The 23,704-nt window shown below is 48.0% G+C and overlaps 1 protein-coding gene across 1 annotated transcript in view; it reads left to right on the top strand.

Annotated features, from left to right (window-relative positions):
• Window positions 1-23,704, top strand: part of LOC142243992 (SCO-spondin-like) — a 476,497-nt gene that overhangs the window by 167,727 nt on the left and 285,066 nt on the right. Inside the window, 2 exon segments of the mRNA XM_075316177.1 lie at window positions 12,789-12,941; window positions 13,074-13,167. Of these exon segments, the coding sequence (XP_075172292.1) occupies window positions 12,789-12,941; window positions 13,074-13,167 (247 nt within the window).

Here is a 23,704-nt window from a genome sequence, read left to right on the forward strand (position 1 = left end):
ATAATTACGGTGACGCGACGGTCTGATGTTGTTCCTCGTTCCTGCGGCAGCAGACATCGCTGTGTGTGATGCCGCAGGAGCAAGGAACATCTCCTACCGGCGTCACCGCGGCTTCCGTAGAATATGCGGAAGGAAGGAGGTGGGTGGGATGTTTACATCCTGCTCATCTCCGCCCCTCCGCCGCTATTGGCCGCCTGCCATGTGACATCGCTATGACGCCGCATGACCCGCCCCCTTAGGAAGGAGGTGGGTCGCCGGCCAGAGCGACGGTCGCAGGGCAGGTGAGTGCATGTGAAGCTGGCGTAGCGATAATTTTCGCTACGCCAGCTATCACACGATATCGTACCTGCGACGGGGGCGGGGACTATTGCGTGCGACATCGCAGCATCGGCTTGCGATGTCGCAACGTGCAAAGCCGCCCTTACACTCGTTCACCACTTTATTCAAAAGAAAAAAATCCCAGCTGATCCAAAGCAGTCCAGAGGGAATCCGATCAACAAAGTCTATGGAGCCTCGTTGTGACACTCCATAGACTCTTCTTACATTTCCGGGTCACACTGCACTGCAGGAGACCCGGCACATCTGAAGAGCGGTGACATCAGTAACGTTACTGCTGATCAGGGTCACCGGGTCACTCTGGGTCACACTGCTTCTCAGCAAAGGTAACGTTACTGATTCGTCCAATTTGCTCTGGGACATGTCGGATCAGCGGGGAAATTTTCTTTCTTATAAATACAGTGGTGATTGAGGGCATGAGTCTTGTTTTATTTTTCTTTGTTTGTATATTTGTGTTTTTTTAGATCCTTTTTTTGGACTACAGGACTACCAGGACTACGGCGGACTCCCTGGACTATGGCGAAGCTGGCAAAGCACCAGAATGGGAGCTTCTGATGAATGCACCACTTCTGGGGAGACTGCGGGCTGATATTTTTAGGCTGGGAAGGGCCCAATAACCAAAGGACTCTCCAGCATGTGAACAGTTAAGCAAGTTGAAGATTTAATGATCTCTAAAATGCATAGAGTTAAATATGACACTTTTCCTTTGTATTTTAGGCAAAACAAATACATACAGTGCCTTGCGAAAGTATTTACCCCTCTTGAATTTTTCACCCTTTTCCCACATTTCAGGCTTCAAACATAAAGATAAAATGTGAATGTTCTGGTGAAGAATCTACAAGTGACACAATTGTGAAGAGGAAGGAAATTTATTGCTTATTTTACACTTTTATAAAAAATAAATAACTGTAAATTGGGGCGTGCAATATTATTCATCCCCTTTACTTTCAGTGCAGAAACTCCCTCCAGAAGGTGATTGAGGATCTGTGAATGATCCAATGTTGTCCTAAATGACTGATGATGATAAATATAAGCCCCTGTGTGTAATCAAGTCTCCGTATAATGCCCCTGCTCTGTGATAGGCTCATGTTCTGTGTAAAGCGCAGAGAGCATCATGAAGACCAAGGAACACAACAGGCAGGTCCAGGATACTGTTGTGGAGAAGCTTAAAGCCGGATTTGGTTACAAAAAGATTTCCACAACTTTACACATCCCAAGAAGCCCTGTGCAAGCGATCATATTGTAATGGAAGGAGCATCATACCACTGCAAATCTACCAAGACCCGGCCGTCCATCCAAACTATCATCTCACACAAGGAGAAGACTGATCAGAGACGCAGCCAAGAGGCCCATGATCCCTCTGGATGATCTGCAGAGATCTACAGCTGAGGGGGGAGAGTCTGTACATAGCACAACAATCAGTCTACACTGCACAAATCTGGCCTTTATGGAAGAGAGGCAAGAAGAAGCCATTTCTCAAAGATATCCATAAAAAGTGTTGTGTAAAGTTTGCCACAAGCCACCTGGAGACACCAAACATGTGGAAGAAGGGGCTCTGCTCAGAGGAAACCAAAATCACACTATCTGGGCACAATGCCAAACGATAAGCAACACAGCTCATCACCCTGAACACACCATCCCCACTGTCAAACATGGTGGTGGCAGCATCATAGTTTGGGCCGGCTTTTCTTCAGCAGGGACAGGGAAGATGGTAAAATTGATGGAAGATGGAGCCAAATACAGGACCATTCTTGAAGAAAACCTGTTGGAGTCTGCAAAAGACCTGAGACTGGGACGGAGATTTGTCTTCCAACAAGACAATGATCCCAAACATAAAGCAAAATCTACAATGGAATGATTCACAAATAACCGTATCCAGGTGTTAGAATGGCCAAGTCACAGTCCAGACCTGAACCCAATCGAGAATCTGTGGAAAGAGCTGAAAACTGCTGTTCACGAACGCCTCCATCCAACCTCACTCAGCTCCAGCTGTTTACAAAGGAAGAACGAGCGAGAATTTCACCTCTCCATGTGCAAAACTGATAAGACACATCCCCAAGAGACTGCAGCTGTAATCGCAGCAAAAGGGGGCGCTACGAAGGATTCACTTACAGGGGGTGAATAATATTGCACGCCACAATTTACAGTTATTTATTATTTATAAAAGTATAAAATCAGCAATAAATTCCCTTCCTCTTCACAATTGTGTCACTTGTTGTTGATTCTTCACCAGAACATTCACATTTTATCTTTATGTTTGAAGCCTGAAATGTGGGAAAAGGTTGAAAAATTCAAGGGGTCGAATACTTTCGCAAGGGACTGTATATATATTTTCAGGTTTTACATTTTTAAATTAATTAAACAGGACAATGGGATGACGCAAAACTTTGGGCACCTTACATGGTTAGCACTTACCAGCACCCTCTTTGACAAATACCACGGCTTGTAAACGCTTTTTGTAGAAAAAAAGGCGACATCTCTAAGGAAGAGCAGAGCATGCAAGACGAGCCAGGAATCTCACAGAACTAGAAGACGTCTCCAAGGAAGAGCAGAGCATGCAAGACGAGCCAGGAATCTCACAGAACTGGAAGATGTCTCCAAGGAAGAGCAGAATATGCAAGACGAGTCAGGAATCTCACAGAACTGGAAGACGTCTCCAAAGAAGAGCAGAACATGCAAGACGAGTCAGGAATCTCACAGAACTGGAAGACGTCTCCTAAGAAGAGCAGAGCATGCAAGACGAGCCAGGAATCTCACAGAACTGGAAGACGTCTCCAAGGAAGAGCAGAGCATGCAAGACGAGCCAGGAATCTCACAGAACTGGAAGACGTCTCCAAAGAAGAGCAGAGCATGCAAGACGAGCCAGGAATCTCACAGAACTGGAAGACGTCTCCAAGGAAGAGCAGAGCATGCAAGACGAGCCAGGAATCTTACAGAACTGGAAGACGAGCCAGGAATCTCACAGAACTGGAAGACGAGCCAGGAATCTCACAGAACTGGAGGACGAGCCAGGAATCTCACAGAACTGGAAGACGAGCCAGGAATCTCACAGAACTGGAAGACGAGCCAGGAATCTCACAGAACTGGAGGACGAGCCAGGAATCTCACAGAACTGGAGGACGAGCCAGGAATCTCACAGAACTGGAGGACAAGCCAGGAATCTCACAGAACTGTAAGACGAGCCAGGAATCTCACAGAACTGGAGGACGAGCCAGGAATCTCACAGAACTGGAGGACGAGCCAGGAATCTCACAGAACTGGAGGACGAGCCAGGAATCTCATAGAACTGGAAGATGTCTCTAAAGGCCCCGTTACACGCTACAATATATCTAATGATATGTCGTCGGGGTCACGTCGTTAGTGACGCACATCCGGCATCGTTTGACATATCGTAGCGTGTGACACCTCTGAACGACTGTTAACGAGCAAAAATACTCACCTTATCGTTGCTCGTTGACACGTCATTCATTTTCATAATGTCGGTCCTCCTTCTGTGCACCGGTTGTTCCTCGTTCCTGCGGCAGCACACATCGCTCCGCGTGACACCCCGGGAACGACAAACACAGCTTACCTGCATCCACCGGCAATGCGGAAGGAAGGAGGTGGGCGGGATGTTATGTCCCGCTCAGCTCCGCCCCTCCGCTTCTATTGGGCGGCCGCTGTGTGACGTCGCTGTGACGCCGAACGTCCCTCCCTCTTCAGGAAGTGGATGTTCGCCGCCCACAGCGAGGTCGCCTGGGAGGTAAGTGCGTGTGACGGCGGTAAACGACTTTGTGCGCCACGGGAAACAAATTGCCCATAACGCACAAATGATGGGGGCTGGTGCAATCGCACGATAGATCATCTCATGTAATGCCACCTTTAGGAAGAGCAGAACTGGAAGACGAGCCAGGAATCTCACAGAACTGAAAGATGTCTCCAAGGAAGAGCAGTGCATGTAAGACGAGCCAGGAATCTCACAGAACTGGAAGACGAGCCAGGAATCTCACAGAACTGGAAGACGAGCCAGGAATCTCACAGAACTGGAAGACGTCTCGAAGGAAGAGCAGAACTGGAAGACGAGCCAGGAATCTCACAGAACTGGAAGACGTCTCCAAGGAAGAGCAGTGCATGTAAGACGAGCCAGGAATCTCACAGAACTGGAAGACGAGCCAGGAATCTCACAGAACTGGAAGACGAGCCAGGAATCTCACAGAACTGGAAGACGTCTCGAAGGAAGAGCAGAGCATGCAAGACGAGCCAGGAATCTCACAGAACTGGAAGACATCTCCAAGGAAGAGCAGTGCATGCAAGACGAGTCAGTAATCTCACAGAACTGGAAGACGAGCCAGGAATCTCACAGAACTGGAAGACGAGCCAGGAATCTCACAGAACTGGAAGACGAGCCAGGAATCTCACAGAACTGGAAGACGAGCCAGGAATCTCACGGAACTGGAAGACGTCTCCAAGGAAGAGCAGAGCATGCAAGACGAGCCAGGAATCTCACAGAACTGGAAGACATCTCCAAGGAAGAGCAGTGCATGCAAGACGAGCCAGGAATCTCACAGAACTAGAAGATATCTCCAAGGAAGATCAGTGCATGCAAGACGAGTCAGTAATCTCACAGAACTGGAAGACGAGCCAGGAATCTCACAGAACTGGAAGAGGAGCCAGGAATCTCACAGAACTGGAAGAGGAGCCAGGAATCTCACAGAACTGGAAGAGGAGCCAGGAATCTCACAGAACTGGAAGAGGAGCCAGGAATCTCACAGAACTGGAAGAGGAGCCAGGAATCTCACAGAACTGGAAGAGGAGCCAGGAATCTCACAGAACTGGAAGAGGAGCCAGGAATCTCACAGAACTGGAAGAGGAGCCAGGAATCTCACAGAACTGGAAGACGAGCCAGGAATCTCACAGAACTGGAAGAGGAGCCAGGAATCTCACAGAACTGGAAGAGGAGCCAGGAATCTTTTGCATCTGCCCATTTTCCATTTTTGTTAATAAAAATATAAAAGATGAAAATACCAAATTTTTTTTGGCCTAAGCTACCAATGAAAAGCGTCCTCTGTAACTTTCTGCCTTTTAGAGATCATTTCATCTTCAACTTACTTAACTGTTCACAATAACAGTAATATTGACCATGGGTGCCTAAACTTTTGCATGCCGCTGTATCTATCTTTGCGCACCTTTAACACATGAAAAAAACATTTATTTGAGTGTCATTTTTTTTTCTGGTACATGTCACACAGGTGTCTTTTCTGGTACGTGTCACACAGACGTTTTTTCTGGTACGTGTCACACAGACGTTTTTCTGGTACGTGTCACACAGGTGTTTTTTCTGGTACGTGTCACACAGACGTTTTTCTGGTACGTGTCACACAGGCGTTTTTTCTGGTACGTGTCACACAGGCGTTTTTCTGGTACGTGTCACACAGGCGTTTTTTCTGGTACGTGTCACACAGACGTTTTTCTGGTACGTGTCACACAGGTGTCTTTTCTGGTACGTGTCACACAGGCATTTTTCTGGTACGTGTCACACAGGCGTTTTTTCTGGTACGTGTCACACAGGTGTTTTTTCTGGTACGTGTCACACAGACGTTTTTCTGGTACGTGTCACACAGGTGTTTTTTCTGGTACGTGTCACACAGGCGTTTTTCTGGTACGTGTCACACAGGCGTTTTTTCTGGTATGTGTCACACAGGCGTTTTTCTGGTACATGTCACACAGGTGTCTTTTCTGGTACGTGTCACACAGGCGTTTTTCTGGTACGTGTCACACAGGCGTTTTTCTGGTACGTGTCACACAGGCGTTTTTCTGGTACGTGTCACACAGGTGTTTTTTCTGGTACGTGTCACACAGGCGTTTTTCTGGTACGTGTCACACAGACGTTTTTCTGGTACGTGTCACACAGACGTTTCTTCAGCGCTCTATTGGGAGACCCAGACGATTAGTTTTAGTTTTAGTTTTAGTTTTAGATTGGGTATAGCTACTGCCCTCTGGAGGCCACACAAAGCACTACATTAAAAGTGCAAGGCCCCTCCCCCTCTGGCTATACCCCCCCCCGTGGTATCACGGGTTCTCCAGTTTTAGCTTTGTGTGCGAAGGAGGTCAGACATTCCATGCATAGCTCCACAGATTTTAGTCAGCAGTTGCTGCTGACTATTTCGGATGGAAGAAAAGAGGACACATATAGTGTCCCCAGCATGCTCCCTTCTCACCCCTGGATGGTGTTGTAAGGTTGAGGTACCTATTGCTGGTACAGGGCTGGAGCCTGACATGCTGTTTTCCTTCCACATCCCCTTGGGGGCTCTGTGGAAGTGGGATCCTGCCGGCCTCTCAGCTCTGATGCCGGGCTCCATCCACAGACCCATTAGAACCTGATGGAGACGGAGCAGGAGTACGATCAGGGACAGGCCCTGCATCTTACAGGTACTCTGTGTCCCCGGCAGGCACAGACACACTCCGGGCTGGCTGGGTGTTGTAGTGCGCCGGGGACCGCAACGTGGAGTTGGTGTCCCTACAGATTACTGGGGGATTGTTTGTGTTTGGGAACGCAGCGCCGACCCCCTCTGGACCGGGCGGCGCTGCTGTGACTTGTGGTGCGCCGGGGATCCGCCGTCCGCGCTTTTACGGCGGCGGCGGTTATAAATTTAGTCCCCGGCTTTTTGGGCCTAGGACGCCGGCAGCTCCGTTTCGTTCCCGCCCCCACCCTGTCATTCAGGGTAGGGGAGAGACGCTGTTCGTTAGCAGCGACGAGGGCTGGAGCCTGATTTACATGCTCCAGCCCTCACACTAGGCACAGAGGGAAGCAGGCTTCCCGCTCTTAGCCAGGAACGCCCAGGGCCCGCCCCCCTTCCTCTCTAGAGACGCCGGCAGCCATTACATGCATGCCTGGCTGGAGGAAGGACGCAAGGCTCTGGGAGACCTGGACTAGGGGCTATCTGGCGACCACACACCCGCTTTTTAAGCGGGCGGTAAGCGATTTTTTCTGTGCTGGTCCCTCTAGTGCCTCACTGTGTGTCAGTGTACTGGGTACATATATATAGATATTGTATTTCTTGCACTGTGAGGTGCACTTCTGGCTGCATATCCCAGATTACTCTGTGGAAGCAGCAACATGCCATCCTCAAAACGCAAGGCGGCCAAGGCAAAAAGGGCTGTGTATACAGTCTTTCGGATGGATCATCAACTTTCCAAAGTCGATCCTATCACCGACTCAGTCACTAACGTATCTCGGCATGGAGTTTCATACTCTAGCAGCGATAGTGAAGCTTCCGCTGGACAAGCAGCGGTCACTACAGACAGGGGTGCAATCTCTTCTGCAGGACCAGTTGCACCCCTTGCGGCGCCTCATGCATTTCCTAGGGAAGATGGTGGCAGCCATGGAAGCAGTTCCCTTTGCGCAGTTTCATCTGCGCCCACTTCAATGGGACATTCTCCGCCAATGGGACGGGAAGTCAACGTCCCTGGACAGGAAAGTCTCGCTTTCCCAGACGGCCAAAGACTCTCTACAATGGTGGCTCCTTCCCACATCATTGTCTCAGGGAAGATCCTTCCTGCCCCCATCCTGGGCAGTAGTCACGACAGATGCGAGTCTGTCAGGGTGGGGAGCAGTATTTCTCCACCACAGGGCTCAGGGGACGTGGACTCCGCAGGAGTCCACCCTTCAGATCAATGTTCTGGAGATCAGAGCAGTGTATCTTGCTCTACTGGCCTTCCAACAGTGGCTGGAAGGAAAGCAGATCCGAATCCAATCGGACAACTCCACAGCGGTGGCATACATCAACCACCAAGGAGGGACGCGCAGTCGGCAAGCCTTCCAAGAAGTCCGGCGCATTCTAATGTGGGTGGAGGACAGAGCATCCACCATATCCGCGGTTCACATTCCAGGCGTAGAAAACTGGGAAGCAGACTTCCTCAGTCGCCAGGGCATGGACGCAGGGGAATGGTCCCTTCACCCGGACGTGTTTCAGGAAATCTGTCGCCGCTGGGGAGTGCCGGACGTCGATCTAATGGCGTCTCGGCACAACAACAAGGTCCCGGCATTCATGGCGAGGTCGCGCGATCAAAGAGCTCTGGCGGCAGACGCCTTGGTTCAAGATTGGTCGCAGTTTCAGCTCCCATACGTGTTTCCGCCTCTGGCGCTCTTGCCCAGAGTGCTACGCAAGATCAGATCCGAGTGCAGCCGCGTCATACTCGTCGCTCCAGACTGGCCGAGGAGGTCGTGGTATCCGGATCTGTGGCATCTCACGATCGGTCGACCGTGGTCACTGCCAGACCGACCAGACTTACTGTCCCAAGGGCCGTTTTTCCATCAGAATTCTGCGGCCCTGAACCTGACTGTGTGGCCATTGAGTCCTGGATCCTAGCATCTGCTGGATTATCTCAGGAAGTCGTTGCCACAATGAGACAAGCTAGAAAGTCGAATTCGGCTAAGATCTACCACAGAACGTGGAAGATTTTCTTGTCCTGGTGCTCTGCTCAGGGAGTGTCTCCCTGGCCATTTGCATTGCCCAAGTTTCTTTCCTTTCTGCAATCGGGGTTAGAAAAGGGCTTGTCGCTCAGCTCCCTTAAAGGGCAAGTTTCGGCACTATCCGTGTTTTTTCAGAAGCGTCTAGCACGTCTTCCTAAGGTGCGCACGTTCCTGCAGGGGGTCTGTCATATTGTGCCCCCGTACAAGCGACCGTTAGATCCATGGGATCTGAACAGGGTACTAGTTGCTCTCCAGAAGCCGCCCTTCGAGCCTCTGAAGGAAGTTTCCTTTTCTCGGCTGTCGCAGAAAGTGGCGTTTCTTGTTGCAATCACATCGCTTCGGCGAGTGTCTGAGCTGGCAGCTCTGTCATCTAAGGCTCCCTTCCTGGTGTTCCACCAGGACAAGGTTGTGCTGCGCCCCATTCCGGAGTTTCTTCCTAAGGTCGTATCCTCTTTTCATCTTAATCAGGATATTTCCTTGCCTTCTTTTTGCCCTCATCCGGTTCACCGGTATGAAAAGGCCTTACGTTTGCTAGATCTGGTGAGAGCACTCAGAATCTACATTTCCCGCACGGCGCCCATGCGCCGTGCCGATGCACTTTTCGTCCTTGTCGCTGGTCCGCGCAAGGGGTTGCAGGCTTCTAAAGCCACCCTGGCTCGATGGATCAAAGAACCAATTCTAGAGGCCTACCGTTCTGCGGGGCTTCCGGTTCCTTCAGGGCTAAAAGCCCACTCCACCAGAGCCGTGGGTGCGTCCTGGGCATTACGCCACCAGGCTTCGGCTCAACAGGTGTGCCAGGCGGCTACCTGGTCCAGTCTGCACACTTTCACCAAGCATTATCAGGTGCATACCTATGCTTCGGCGGATGCCAGCTTAGGTAGAAGAGTCCTGCAGGCGGCAGTGACACCCCCGTAGGGGAGGGCTGTTTTGCAGCTCTAACATGAGGTATTTATTTACCCACCCAGGGACAGCTTTTGGACGTCCCAATCGTCTGGGTCTCCCAATAGAGCGCTGAAGAAGAAGGGAATTTTGTTACTTACCGTAAATTCCTTTTCTTCTAGCTCTTATTGGGAGACCCAGCACCCGCCCTGTTGTCCTTCGGGATGTTTTTTTGTTGTTTGCGGGTACACATGTTGTTCATGTTGAACGGTTTTTCAGTTCTCCGATGTTATTCGGAGTTAATTTGTTTAAACCAGTTATTGGCTTCCTCCTTCTTGCTTTGGCACTAAAACTGGAGAACCCGTGATACCACGGGGGGGGTATAGCCAGAGGGGGAGGGGCCTTGCACTTTTAATGTAGTGCTTTGTGTGGCCTCCAGAGGGCAGTAGCTATACCCAATCTAAAACTAAAACTAAAACTAAAACTAATCGTCTGGGTCTCCCAATAAGAGCTAGAAGAAAAGGAATTTACGGTAAGTAACAAAATTCCCTTCTTTTCTGGTACGTGTCACACAGGCGTTTTTCTGGTACGTGTCACACAGGTGTTTTTTCTGGTACGTGTCACACAGGCGTTTTTCTGGTACGTGTCACACGGACGTTTTTCTGGTACGTGTCACACTGGTGTTTTTTCTGGTACGTGTCACACAGGCGTTTTTCTGGTACGTGTCACACAGGTGTTTTTTCTGGTACGTGTCACACAGGCGTTTTTCTGGTACGTGTCACACAGGTGTTTTTTCTGGTACGTGTCACACAGGTGTTTTTTCTGGTACGTGTCACACAGGCGTTTTTCTGGTACGTGTCATACAGGTGTTTTTTCTGGTACGTGTCACACAGGCGTTTTTCTGGTACGTGTCACACAGGCGTTTTTCTGGTATTTGTCACACAGGTGTTTTTTCTGGTACGTGTCACACAGGCGTTTTTCTGGTACGTGTCACACAGGCGTTTTTCTGGTATTTGTCACACAGGCGTTTTTCTGGTACGTGTCACACTGGTGTATTTTCCAGTACGTGTCACACAGACGTTTTTTTCCGGTATTTGTCACACAGGGATTTTTTCTGGTACGTGTCACACAAGCGTTTTTTTCTGGTATGTGTCACACAGGCGTTTTTCTGGTACGTGTCACACAGGTGTTTTTTCTGGTACGTGTCACACTGGTGTTTTTCTGGTACGTGTCACACTGTTGTTTTTTCCGGTACGTGTCACACTGGTGTTTTTCTGGTACGTGTCACACTGGTGTTTTTTCCGGTACGTGTCACACTGGTGTTTTTTCCGGTACGTGTCACACTGGTGTTTTTTCCGGTACGTGTCACACTGGTGTTTTTCTGGTACGTGTCACACTGGTGTTTTTCTGGTATGTGTCACACTAGTGTTTTTTCCGGTACGTGTCACACTGGTGTTTTTTCCGGTACATGTCAAACTGGTGTATTGTCTGGTATGTGTCACACTGGTGTATTTTCCAGTATGTGTCACACTGGTGTATTTTCCAGTACGTGTCACACTGGTGTATTTTCCGGTACATGTCACACTGGTGTATTGTCTGGTATGTGTCACACTGGTGTATTTTCCAGTACGTGTCACACTGGTGTATTTTCCAGTACGTGTCAAACTGGTGTTTTTTCCAGTACGTGTCACACTGGTGTATTTTCCAGTACGTGTCACACTGGTGTATTGTCTGGTATGTGTCACACTGGTGTATTTTCCAGTACGTGTCACACTGGTGTATTTTCCAGTACGTGTCACACTGACACTGATGTATTTTCCAGTACGTGTCACACTGGTGTATTGTCTGGTATGTGTCACACTGGTGTATTTTCTAGTACGTGTCACACTGGTGTATTTTCCAGTACGTGTCACACTGGTGTATTTTCCGGTACATGTCACACTGGTGTATTGTCTGGTATGTGTCACACTGGTGTATTTTCCATTACGTGTCACACTGGTGTATTTTCCAGTACATGTCACACTGGTGTATTTTCCAGTACATGTCACACTGGTGTATTTTCCAGTACATGTCACACTGGTGTATTTTCCAGTACATGTCACACTGGTGTATTTTCCAGTACATGTCACACTGGTGTATTTTCCAGTACGTGTCACACTGGTGTATTTTCCAGTACATGTCACACTGGTGTATTTTCCAGTACGTGTCACACTGGTGTATTGTCTGGTATGTGTCACACTGGTGTATTTTCCAGTACGTGTCACACTGGTGTATTTTCCAGTACGTGTCACACTGGTGTATTTTCCAGTACGTGTCACACTGGTGTATTGTCTGGTATGTGTCACACTGGTGTATTTTCTAGTACGTGTCACACTGGTGTATTTTCCAGTACGTGTCACACTGGTGTATTTTCCGGTACATGTCACACTGGTGTATTGTCTGGTATGTGTCACACTGGTGTATTTTCCATTACGTGTCACACTGGTGTATTTTCCAGTGCATGTCACACTGGTGTATTTTCCAGTACATGTCACACTGGTGTATTTTCCAGTACATGTCACACTGGTGTATTTTCCAGTACATGTCACACTGGTGTATTTTCCAGTACATGTCACACTGGTGTATTTTCCAGTACATGTCACACTGGTGTATTTTCCAGTACATGTCACACTGGTGTATTTTCCAGTACATGTCACACTGGTGTATTTTCCAGTACGTGTCACACTGGTGTATTTTCCAGTACATGTCACACTGGTGTATTTTCCATTACGTGTCACACTGGTGTATTTTCCAGTACATGTCACACTGGTGTATTTTCCAGTACATGTCACACTGGTGTTTTTTCCGGTACGTGTCACACTGGTGTATTTTCCAGTACGTGTCACACTGGTGTATTTTCCAGTACGTGTCACACAGGTGTATTTTCCAGTACGTGTCACACTGGCATTTTTTTAAATGAACTTGTGAAGGGGGCCGTCCTGATTGGCTGATTGTTTTGGATGCTGATTGGATGTGACATTATGCGTGTTGTGCGTTCAAGGCTCCGGCCTGAAGCTTCTCCGGGGGGCTCATTGCGTCAGTGCCCTTCTAGTGACCCCATAATCCATCTTGTCACCCGCAGCCATGCAGTGTGATAACGGCCTGATGTATGAGGCTTGTGGTCCCGCCTGCCCTCAGACCTGTCGGAGCCGGGGCCTGGATGCTGCGGTGCTGCACTGCGCACACCTGTCCTGTGTGGAGGGATGCTTCTGTCCTCAGGGGAAGGTCCTGCATGGTGAGTGGACGCGCCCATAAGGAGCGGAGTCTGTAATACTGGGGCATTCCTGTATACTGTCTATACGCCCTCACTGGGGGTGACCCGGATCCATCACATCATTATAGTAATGGCTGCCTCTCTCCCTGGTAGACGGCGGCTGCATTGACCCCACTGAATGCCCATGTTACTGGGAGAGTTTACCATTTCCAACTGGTGCCATCGTAGATCAAGGATGCCACAACTGGTATGTATCATGATATTCCTCATACGTGATCTCTGAGGCTCTATGTTCCTGGTGTCTCATGTCTTATATCTGATCTCTGAGGCTCTATTTTCCTGGTGTCTCGTTTCTTATATCTGATCTCTGAGGCTCTATGTTCCTGGTGTCTCATTTCTTATATCTGATCTCTGAGGCTCTATTTTCCTGGTGTCTCGTTCTTATATCTGATCTCTGAGGCTCTATGTTCCTGGTGTCTCATTTCTTATATCTGATCTCTGAGGTTCTATGTTCCTGGTGTCTCTTTCCTCATATGTGATCTCTGAGGCTCTATGTTCCTGGTGTCTCATTTCTTATATCTGATCTCTGAGGCTCTATGTTCCTGGTGTCTCTTTCCTCATATGTGATCTCTGAGGCTCTATGTTCCTGGTGTCTCATTCCTTATATCTGATCTCTGAGGCTCTATGTTCCTGGTGTCTCATTTCTTATATCTGATCTCTGAGGCTCTATGTTCCTGGTGTCTCATTTCTTATATCTGATCTCTGAGGCTCTATGTTCCTGGTGTCTCATTCCTTATATGTGATCTCTGAGGCTCTATGTTCCTGGTGTCTCATGTCTTCTATCTGATCTCTGAGGCTCTATGTTCCTGGTGTCTCATTTCTTATATCTGATCTCTGGGGCTCTATGTTCCTGGTGTCTCATGTGTTATATCTGATCTCTGAGGCTCTATGGTCCTGGTGTCTCATTTCTTATATCTGATCTCTGAGGCTCTATGTTCCTGGTGTCTCGTTCTTATATCTGATCTCTGAGGCTCTATGTTCCTGGTGTCTCATGTCTTCTATCTGATCTCTGAGGCTCTATGTTCCTGGTGTCTCATTCCTTATATCTGATCTCTGAGGCTCTATGTTCCTGGTGTCTCATTTCTTCTATCTGATCTCTGAGGCTCTATGTTCCTGGTGTCTCATTCCTCAGGTATGATCTCTGAGGCTCTATGTTCCTGGTGTCTCATGTCTTATATCTGATCTCTGAGGCTCTATGTTCCTGGTGTCTCATGTCTTCTATCTGATCTCTGAGGCTCTATGTTCCTGGTGTCTCATGTCTTCTATCTGATCTCTGAGGCTCTATGTTCCTGGTGTCTCGTTTCTTATATCTGATCTCTGAGGCTCTATGTTCCTGGTGTCTCATGTCTTATATCTGATCTCTGAGGCTCTATGTTCCTGGTGTCTCATTCCTCAGGTATGATCTGAGGCTCTATGTTCCTGGTGTCTCATGTCTTATATCTGATCTCTGAGGCTCTATGTTCCTGGTGTCTCATGTCTTATATCTGATCTCTGAGGCTCTATGTTCCTGGTGTCTCATGTCTTCTATCTGATCTCTGAGGCTCTATGTTCCTGGTGTCTCGTTTCTTATATCTGATCTCTGAGGCTCTATGTTCCTGGTGTCTCGTTCTTATATCTGATCTCTGAGGCTCTATGTTCCTGGTGTCTCGTTTCTTATATCTGATCTCTGAGGCTCTATGTTCCTGGTGTCTCATTCCTTATATCTGATATCTGAGGCTCTATGTTCCTGGTGTCTCGTTCTTATATCTGATCTCTGAGGCTCTATGTTCCTGGTGTCTTATGTCTTATATCTGATCTCTGAGGCTCTATGTTCCTGGTGTCTCATTTCTTCTATCTGATCTCTGAGGCTCTATGTTCCTGGTGTCTCATTTCTTCTATCTGATCTCTGAGGCTCTATGTTCCTGGTGTCTTATTTCTTATATCTAATCTCTGAGGCTCTATGTTCCTGGTGTCTCATTTCTTATATCTAATCTCTGAGGCTCTATGTTCCTGGTGTCTCATTTCTTATATCTGATCTCTGAGGCTCTATGTTCCTGGTGTCTCGTTCTTATATCTGATCTCTGAGGCTCTATGTTCCTGGTGTCTCTTTCCTCATATGTGATCTCTGAGGCTCTATGTTCCTGGTGTCTCGTTTCTTATATCTGATCTCTGAGGCTCTATGTTCCTGGTGTCTCTTTCCTCATATGTGATCTCTGAGGCTCTATGTTCCTGGTTTCTCATTTCTTATATCTGATCTCTGAGGCTCTATGTTCCTGGTGTCTCATTCCTTATATCTGATCTCTGAGGCTCTATGTTCCTGGTGTCTCATGTCTTCTATCTGATCTCTGAGGCTCTATGTTCCTGGTGTCTCGTTCTTATATCTGATCTCTGAGGCTCTATGTTCCTGGTGTCTCGTTCTTATATCTGATCTTTGAGGCTCTATGTTCCTGGTGTCTCATGTCTTATATCTGATCTCTGAGGCTCTATGTTCCTGGTGTCTCATTTCTTCTATCTGATCTCTGAGGCTCTATGTTCCTGGTGTCTCATTTCTTCTATCTGATCTCTGAGGCTCTATGTTCCTGGTGTCTTATTTCTTATATCTAATCTCTGAGGCTCTATGTTCCTGGTGTCTTATTTCTTATATCTAATCTCTGAGGCTCTATATTCCTGGTGTCTTATTTCTTATATCTGATCTCTGAGGCTCTATGTTCCTGGTGTCTCATTTCTTATATCTAATCTCTGAGGCTCTATGTTCCTGGTGTCTCGTTCTTATATCTGATCTCTGAGGCTCTATGTTCCTGGTGTCTCGTTCTTATATCTGATCTCTGAGGCTCTATGTTCCTGGTGTCTCATTTCTTCTATCTGATCTCTGAGGCTCTATGTTCCTGGTGTCTCTTTCCTCATATGTGATCTCTGAGGCTCTATGTTCCTGGTTTCTCATTTCTTATATCTGATCTCTGAGGCTCTATGTTCCTGGTGTCTCATTCCTCAGGTATGATCTCTGAGGCTCTATGTTCCTGGTGTCTCATTTCTTCTATCTGATCTCTGAGGCTCTATGTTCCTGGTGTCTCATTCCTCAGGTATGATCTCTGAGGCTCTATGTTCCTGGTGTCTCATTTCTTCTATCTGATCTCTGAGGCTCTATGTTCCTGGTGTCTCTTTCCTCATATGTGATCTCTGAGGCTCTATGTTCCTGGTTTCTCATTTCTTATATCTGATCTCTGAGGCTCTATGTTCCTGGTGTCTCATTCCTCAGGTATGATCTCTGAGGCTCTATGTTCCTGGTGTCTCATTTCTTCTATCTGATCTCTGAGGCTCTATGTTCCTGGTGTCTCTTTCCTCATATGTGATCTCTGAGGCTCTATGTTCCTGGTGTCTCATTTCTTCTATCTGATCTCTGAGGCTCTATGTTCCTGGTGTCTCTTTCCTCATATGTGATCTCTGAGGCTCTATGTTCCTGGTGTCTCATTTCTTATATCTGATCTCTGAGGTTCTATGTTCCTGGTGTCTCGTTTCTTATATCTGATCTCTGAGGCTCTACTTTCCTGGTGTCTCATTTCTTATATCTGATCTCTGAGGCTCTATGTTCCTGGTGTCTCGTTCTTATATCTGATCTCTGAGGCTCTATGTTCCTGGTGTCTCATTTCTTATATCTGATCTCTGAGGCTCTATGTTCCTGGTGTCTCGTTCTTATATCTGATCTTTGAGGCTCTATGTTCCTGGTTTCTCATTTCTTATATCTGATCTCTGAGGCTCTATGTTCCTGGTGTCTCGTTCTTATATCTGATCTCTGAGGCTCTATGTTCCTGGTGTCTCATTTCTTCTATCTGATCTCTGAGGCTCTATGTTCCTGGTGTCTCTTTCCTCATATGTGATCTCTGAGGCTCTATGTTCCTGGTGTCTCTTTCCTCATATGTGATCTCTGAGGCTCTATGTTCCTGGTGTCTCATGTCTTATATCTGATCTCCGAGGCTCTATGTTCCTGGTGTCTCATTCCTCAGGTATGATCTCTGAGGCTCTATGTTCCTGGTGTCTCGTTCTTATATCTGATCTCTGAGGCTCTATGTTCCTGGTGTCTCGTTCTTATATCTGATCTCTGAGGCTCTATATTCCTGGTGTCTCATTTCTTATATCTGATCTCTGAGGCTCTATGTTCCTGGTGTCTCGTTCTTATATCTGATCTCTGAGGCTCTATGTTCCTGGTGTCTCATTCCTTATATCTGATCTCTGAGGCTCTATGTTCCTGGTGTCTCATTTCTTATATCTAATCTCTGAGGCTCTATGTTCCTGGTGTCTCATTTCTTATATCTGATCTCTGAGGCTCTATGTTCCTGGTGTCTCATTTCTTATATCTGATCTCTGAGGTTCTACGTTCCTGGTGTCTCGTTTCTTATATCTGATCTCTGAGGCTCTATGTTCCTGGTGTCTCATTCCTTATATCTGATCTCTGAGGCTCTACGTTCCTGGTGTCTCGTTTCTTATATCTGATCTCTGAGGCTCTATGTTCCTGGTGTCTCGTTTCTTATATCTGATCTCTGAGGCTCTATGTTCCTGATGTCTCATTTCTTATATCTGATCTCTGAGGTTCTATGATCCTGGTGTCTCATGTCTTATATCTGATCTCTGAGGCTCTATGTTCCTGGTGTCTCATGTCTTCTATCTGATCTCTGAGGTTCTATGTTCCTGGTGTCTCATTTCTTATATCTGATCTCTGAGGCTCTATGTTCCTGGTGTCTCGTTTCTTATATCTGATCTCTGAGGCTCTATGTTCCTGGTGTCTCATTCCTCAGGTATGATCTCTGAGGCTCTATGTTCCTGGTGTCTCATGTCTTCTATCTGATCTCTGAGGCTCTATGTTCCTGGTGTCTCATTTCTTATATCTGCTCTCTGAGGCTTTATGTTCCTGATGTCTCATTTCTTATATCTGCTCTCTGAGGCTCTATGTTCCTGGTGTCTCATTCCTCAGGTATGATCTCTGAGGTTCTATGTTCCTGGTGTCTCATTTCTTATATCTGATCTCTGAGGCTCTATGTTCCTGGTGTCTCATTCCTCCAGGTATGATCTCTGAGGCTCTATGTTCCTGATGTCTCATTCCTCCAGGTATGATCTCTGAGGCTCTATGTTCCTGGTGTCTCATGTCTTCTATCTGATCTCTGAGGCTCTATGTTCCTGGTGTCTCGTTCTTATATCTGATCTCTGAGGCTCTATGTTCCTGGTGTCTCATTCCTCAGGTATGATCTCTGAGGCTCTATGTTCCTGGTGTCTCATGTCTTATATCTGATCTCTGAGGCTCTATGTTCCAGGTGTCTCATTCCTCAGGTATGATCTCTGAGGCTCTATGTTCCTGGTGTCTCATGTCTTATATCTGATCTCTGAGGCTCTATGTTCATGGTGTCTCGTTTCTTATATCTGATCTCTGAGGCTCTATGTTCCTGGTGTCTCATTTCTTATATCTGATCTCTGAGGCTCTATGTTCCAGGTGTCTCATTCCTCAGGTATGATCTCTGAGGCTCTATGTTCCTGGTGTCTCATGTCTTATATCTGATCTCTGAGGCTCTATGTTCCTGGTGTCTCGTTTCTTATATCTGATCTCTGAGGCTCTATGTTCCTGGTGTCTCATGTCTTATATCTGATCTCTGAGGCTCTATGTTCCTGGTGTCTCATTCCTCAGGTATGATCTCTGAGGCTCTATGTTCCTGGTGTCTCATGTCTTATATCTGATCTCTGAGGCTCTATGTTCCTGGTGTCTCGTTTCTTATATCTGATCTCTGAGGTTCTATGTTCCTGGTGTCTCATTTCTTATATCTGATCTCTGAGGCTCTATGTTCCTGGTGTCTCATGTCTTATATCTGATCTCTGAGGCTCTATGTTCCTGGTGTCTCGTTTCTTATATCTGATCTCTGAGGCTCTATGTTCCTGGTGTCTCATTTCTTCTATCTGATCTCTGAGGCTCTATGTTCCTGGTGTCTCATTTCTTATATCTGATCTCTGAGGCTCTATGTTCCTGGTGTCTCATGTCTTCTATCTGATCTCTGAGGCTCTATGTTCCTGGTGTCTCATTCCTTATATCTGATCTCTGAGGTTCTATGTTCCTGGTGTCTCGTTTCTTATATCTGATCTCTGAGGCTCTATGTTCCTGGTGTCTCATTCCTCAGGTATGATCTCTGAGGTTCTATGTTCCTGGTGTCTCATTCCTTATATCTGATCTCTGAGGTTCTATGTTCCTGGTGTCTCGTTTCTTATATCTGATCTCTGAGGCTCTATGTTCCTGGTGTCTCATTCCTCAGGTATGATCTCTGAGGTTCTATGTTCCTGGTGTCTCATTTCTTATATCTGATCTCTGAGGCTCTATGTTCCTGGTGTCTCATTCCTCCAGGTATGATCTCTGAGGCTCTATGTTCCTGATGTCTCATTCCTCCAGGTATGATCTCTGAGGCTCTATGTTCTTGGTGTCTCATGTCTTCTATCTGATCTCTGAGGCTCTATGTTCCTGGTGTCTCGTTCTTATATCTGATCTCTGAGGCTCTATGTTCCTGGTGTCTCATTCCTCAGGTATGATCTCTGAGGCTCTATGTTCCTGGTGTCTCATGTCTTATATCTGATCTCTGAGGCTCTATGTTCCAGGTGTCTCATTCCTCAGGTATGATCTCTGAGGCTCTATGTTCCTGGTGTCTCGTTTCTTATATCTGATCTCTGAGGCTCTATGTTCCTGGTGTCTCATTCCTTATATCTGATCTCTGAGGCTCTATGTTCCTGGTGTCTCGTTTCTTATATCTGATCTCTGAGGCTCTATGTTCCTGGTGTCTCATTCCTCAGGTATGATCTCTGAGGCTCTATGTTCCTGGTGTCTCATTCCTTATATGTGATCTCTGAGGCTCTATGTTCCTGGTGTCTCGTTCTTATATCTGATCTCTGAGGCTCTATGTTCCTGGTGTCTCATTCCTCAGGTATGATCTCTGAGGCTCTATGTTCCTGGTGTCTCATGTCTTATATCTGATCTCTGAGGCTCTATGTTCCTGGTGTCTCGTTCTTATATCTGATCTCTGAGGCTCTATGTTCCTGGTGTCTCATTTCTTCTATCTGATCTCTGAGGCTCTATGTTCCTGGTGTCTCATTTCTTATATCTGATCTCTGAGGCTCTATGTTCCTGGTGTCTCATTCCTTATATCTGATCTCTGAGGTTCTATGTTCCTGGTGTCTCGTTTCTTATATCTGATCTCTGAGGCTCTATGTTCCCGGTGTCTCAATCCTCAGGTATGATCTCTGAGGCTCTATGTTCCTGGTGTCTCATTCCTCAGGTATGATCTCTGAGGCTCTATGTTCCTGGTGTCTCATGTCTGCTATCTGATCTCTGAGGCTCTATGTTCCTGGTGTCTCATTTCTTATATCTGCTCTCTGAGGCTTTATGTTCCTGATGTCTCATTTCTTATATCTGATCTCTGAGGCTCTATGTTCCTGGTGTCTCATTCCTTATATCTGATTTCTGAGGCTCTATGTTCCTTTTGTCTCATTCCTCCAGGTATGATCTCTGAGGCTCTATGTTCCTGGTGTCTCATTCCTCAGGTATGATCTCTGAGGCTCTATGTTCCTGGTGTCTCATGTCTTATATCTGATCTCTGAGGCTCTATGTTCCAGGTGCCTCATTCCTCAGGTATGATCTCTGAGGCTCTATGTTCCTGGTGTCTCATGTCTTATATCTGATCTCTGAGGCTCTATGTTCCTGGTGTCTCATGTCTTATATCTGAGGCTCTATGTTCCTGGTGTCTCGTTTCTTATATCTGATCTCTGAGGTTCTATGTTCCTGGTGTCTCATTTCTTATATCTGATCTCTGAGGCTCTATGTTCCTGGTGTCTCATGTCTTCTATCTGATCTCTGAGGCTCTATGTTCCTGATGTCTCATTCCTTATATCTGATCTCTGAGGCTCTATGTTCCCGGTGTCTCAATCCTCAGGTATGATCTCTGAGGCTCTATGTTCCTGGTGTCTCATTCCTCAGGTATGATCTCTGAGGCTCTATGTTCCTGGTGTCTCATGTCTTCTATCTGATCTCTGAGGCTCTATGTTCCTGGTGTCTCGTTTCTTATATCTGATCTCTGAGGCTCTATGTTCCTGGTGTCTCATTTCTTATATCTGATCTCTGAGGCTCTATGTTCCTGGTGTCTCATGTCTTATATCTGATCTCTGAGGCTCTATGTTCCTGGTGTCTCATTCCTCAGGTATGATCTCTGAGGCTCTATGTTCCTGGTGTCTCATGTCTTATATCTGATCTCTGAGGCTCTATGTTCCTGGTGTCTCGTTTCTTATATCTGATCTCTGAGGCTCTATGTTCCTGGTGTCTCATTCCTCAGGTATGATCTCTGAGGCTCTATGTTCCTGGTGTCTCATGTCTTCTATCTGATCTCTGAGGCTCTATGTTCCTGGTGTCTCATTTCTTATATCTGCTCTCTGAGGCTCTATGTTGCTGGTGCCTCTCCTGCCGTCTGATCTCTGAGGCTCTACGTTGCTGGTGCCTCTCCTGCCGTCTGATCTCTGAGGCTCTATGTTCCTGGTGTCTCATTTCTTATATCTGATCTCTGAGGGTCTACGTTCCTGGTGTCTCACTTCTGATATCTGATCTCTGAGGCTCTATGTTCCTGAGTTCTCTTTTCTTATATCTGATCTCTGAGGCTCTACGTTGCTGGTGCCTCTCCTGCCGTCTGATCTCTGAGGCTCTACGTTGCTGGTGCCTCTCATGCCGTGTGATCTCTGAGGCTCTACGTTGCTGGTGCCTCTCCTGCCGTCTGATCTTTGAGGCTCTACGTTGCTGGTGCCTCTCTTGCCGTCTGATCTCTGAGGCTCTACGTTGCTGGTGCCTCTCCTGCCGTCTGATCTCTGAGGCCCTACGTTGCTGGTGCCTCTCTTGCCGTCTGATCTCTGAGGCTCTACGTTGCTGGTGCTTCTCCTGCCGTCTGATCTCTGAGGCTCTACGTTGCTGGTGCTTCTTCTGCCGTCTGAGCTCTGAGGCTCTACGTTGCTGGTGCCTCTCCTGCCGTCTGATCTCTGAGGTTCTACGTTGCTGGTGCCTCTCCTGCCGTCTGATCTCTGAGGCTCTATGTTGCTGGTGCCTCTCCTGCTGTCTGATCTCTGAGGCTCTACTTTGTTCGAGCCTCTCTTGCCGTCTGATCTCTGAGGCTCTACGTTGCTGGTGCCTCTCCTGTCGTCTGATCTCTGAGGCTCTACGTTGCTGGTGCCTCTCCTGCCGTCTGATCTCTGAGGCTCTACGTTGCTGGTGCCTCTCCTGCCGTCTGATCTCTGAGGCTCTACGTTGCTGGTGCCTCTCTTGCCGTCTGATCTCTGAGGCTCTACGTTGCTGGTGCCTCTCCTGCTGTCTGATCTCTGAGGCTCTACGTTGCTGGTGCCTCTCTTGCCGTCTGATCTCTGAGGCCCTACGTTGCTGGTGCTTCTCCTGCTGTCTGATCTCTGAGGCTCTACGTTGCTGGTGCTTCTCCTGCTGTCTGATCTCTGAGGCTCTACGTTGCTGGTGCCTCTCCTGCCGTCTGATCTATGAGGCTCTACGTTGCTGGTGCCTCTCCTGCCATCTGATCTCTGAGGCTCTACGTTGCTGGTGCCTCTCTTGCCGTCTGATCTCTGAGGCCCTACGTTGCTGGTGCCTCTCTTGCCGTCTGATCTCTGAGGCTCTACGTTGCTGGTGCTTCTCCTGCTGTCTGATCTCTGAGGCTCTACGTTGCTGGTGCCTCTCCTGCCGTCTGATCTATGAGGCTCTACGTTGCTGGTGCCTCTCCTGCCATCTGATCTCTGAGGCTCTACGTTGCTGGTGCCTCTCCTGCCGTCTGATCTCTGAGGCTCTACGTTGCTGGTGCCTCTCCTGCCGTCTGATCTATGAGGCTCTACGTTGCTGGTGCCTCTCCTGCCGTCTGATCTCTGAGGCTCTACGTTGCTGGTGCCTCTCCTGCCGTCTGATCTCTGAGGCTCTACGTAGCTGGTGCTTCTCCTGCCGTCTGATCTCTGAGGCTCTACGTTGCTGGTGCCTCTCCTGCTGTCTGATCTCTGAGGCTCTACGTTGCTGGTGCCTCTCCTGCCGTCTGATCTCTGAGGCTCTACGTTGCTGGTGCCTCTCCTGCCGTCTGATCTCTGAGGCTCTACGTTGCTGGTGCCTCTCCTGCCGTCTGATCTCTGAGGCTCTACGTTGCTGGTGCCTCTCCTGCCGTCTGATCTCTGAGGCTCTACGTTGCTGGTGCCTCTCCTGCCGTCTGATCTCTGAGGCTCTACGTAGCTGGTGCTTCTCCTGCCGTCTGATCTCTGAGGCTCTACGTTGCTGGTGCCTCTCCTGCTGTCTGATCTCTGAGGCTCTACGTTGCTGGTGCCTCTCCTGCCGTCTGATCTCTGAGGCTCTACGTTGCTGGTGCCTCTCCTGCCGTCTGATCTCTGAGGCTCTACGTTGCTGGTGCCTCTCCTGCCGTCTGATCTCTGAGGCTCTACGTTGCTGGTGCCTCTCCTGCCGTCTGATCTCTGAGGCTCTACGTTGCTGGTGCCTCTCCTGCCGTCTGATCTCTGAGGCTCTACGTTGCTGGTGCCTCTCCTGCCGTCTGATCTCTGAGGCTCTACGTTGCTGGTGCCTCTCCTGCCGTCTGATCTCTGAGGCTCTACGTTGCTGGTGCCTCTCCTGCCGTCTGATCTCTGAGGCTCTACGTTGCTGGTGCCTCTCCTGCCGTCTGATCTCTGAGGCTCTATGTTGCTGGTGCCTC

The sequence above is a fragment of the Anomaloglossus baeobatrachus genome, chromosome 6 (assembly GCF_048569485.1).
Source record: "Anomaloglossus baeobatrachus isolate aAnoBae1 chromosome 6, aAnoBae1.hap1, whole genome shotgun sequence".
Classification (NCBI taxonomy): domain Eukaryota; kingdom Metazoa; phylum Chordata; class Amphibia; order Anura; family Aromobatidae; genus Anomaloglossus; species Anomaloglossus baeobatrachus.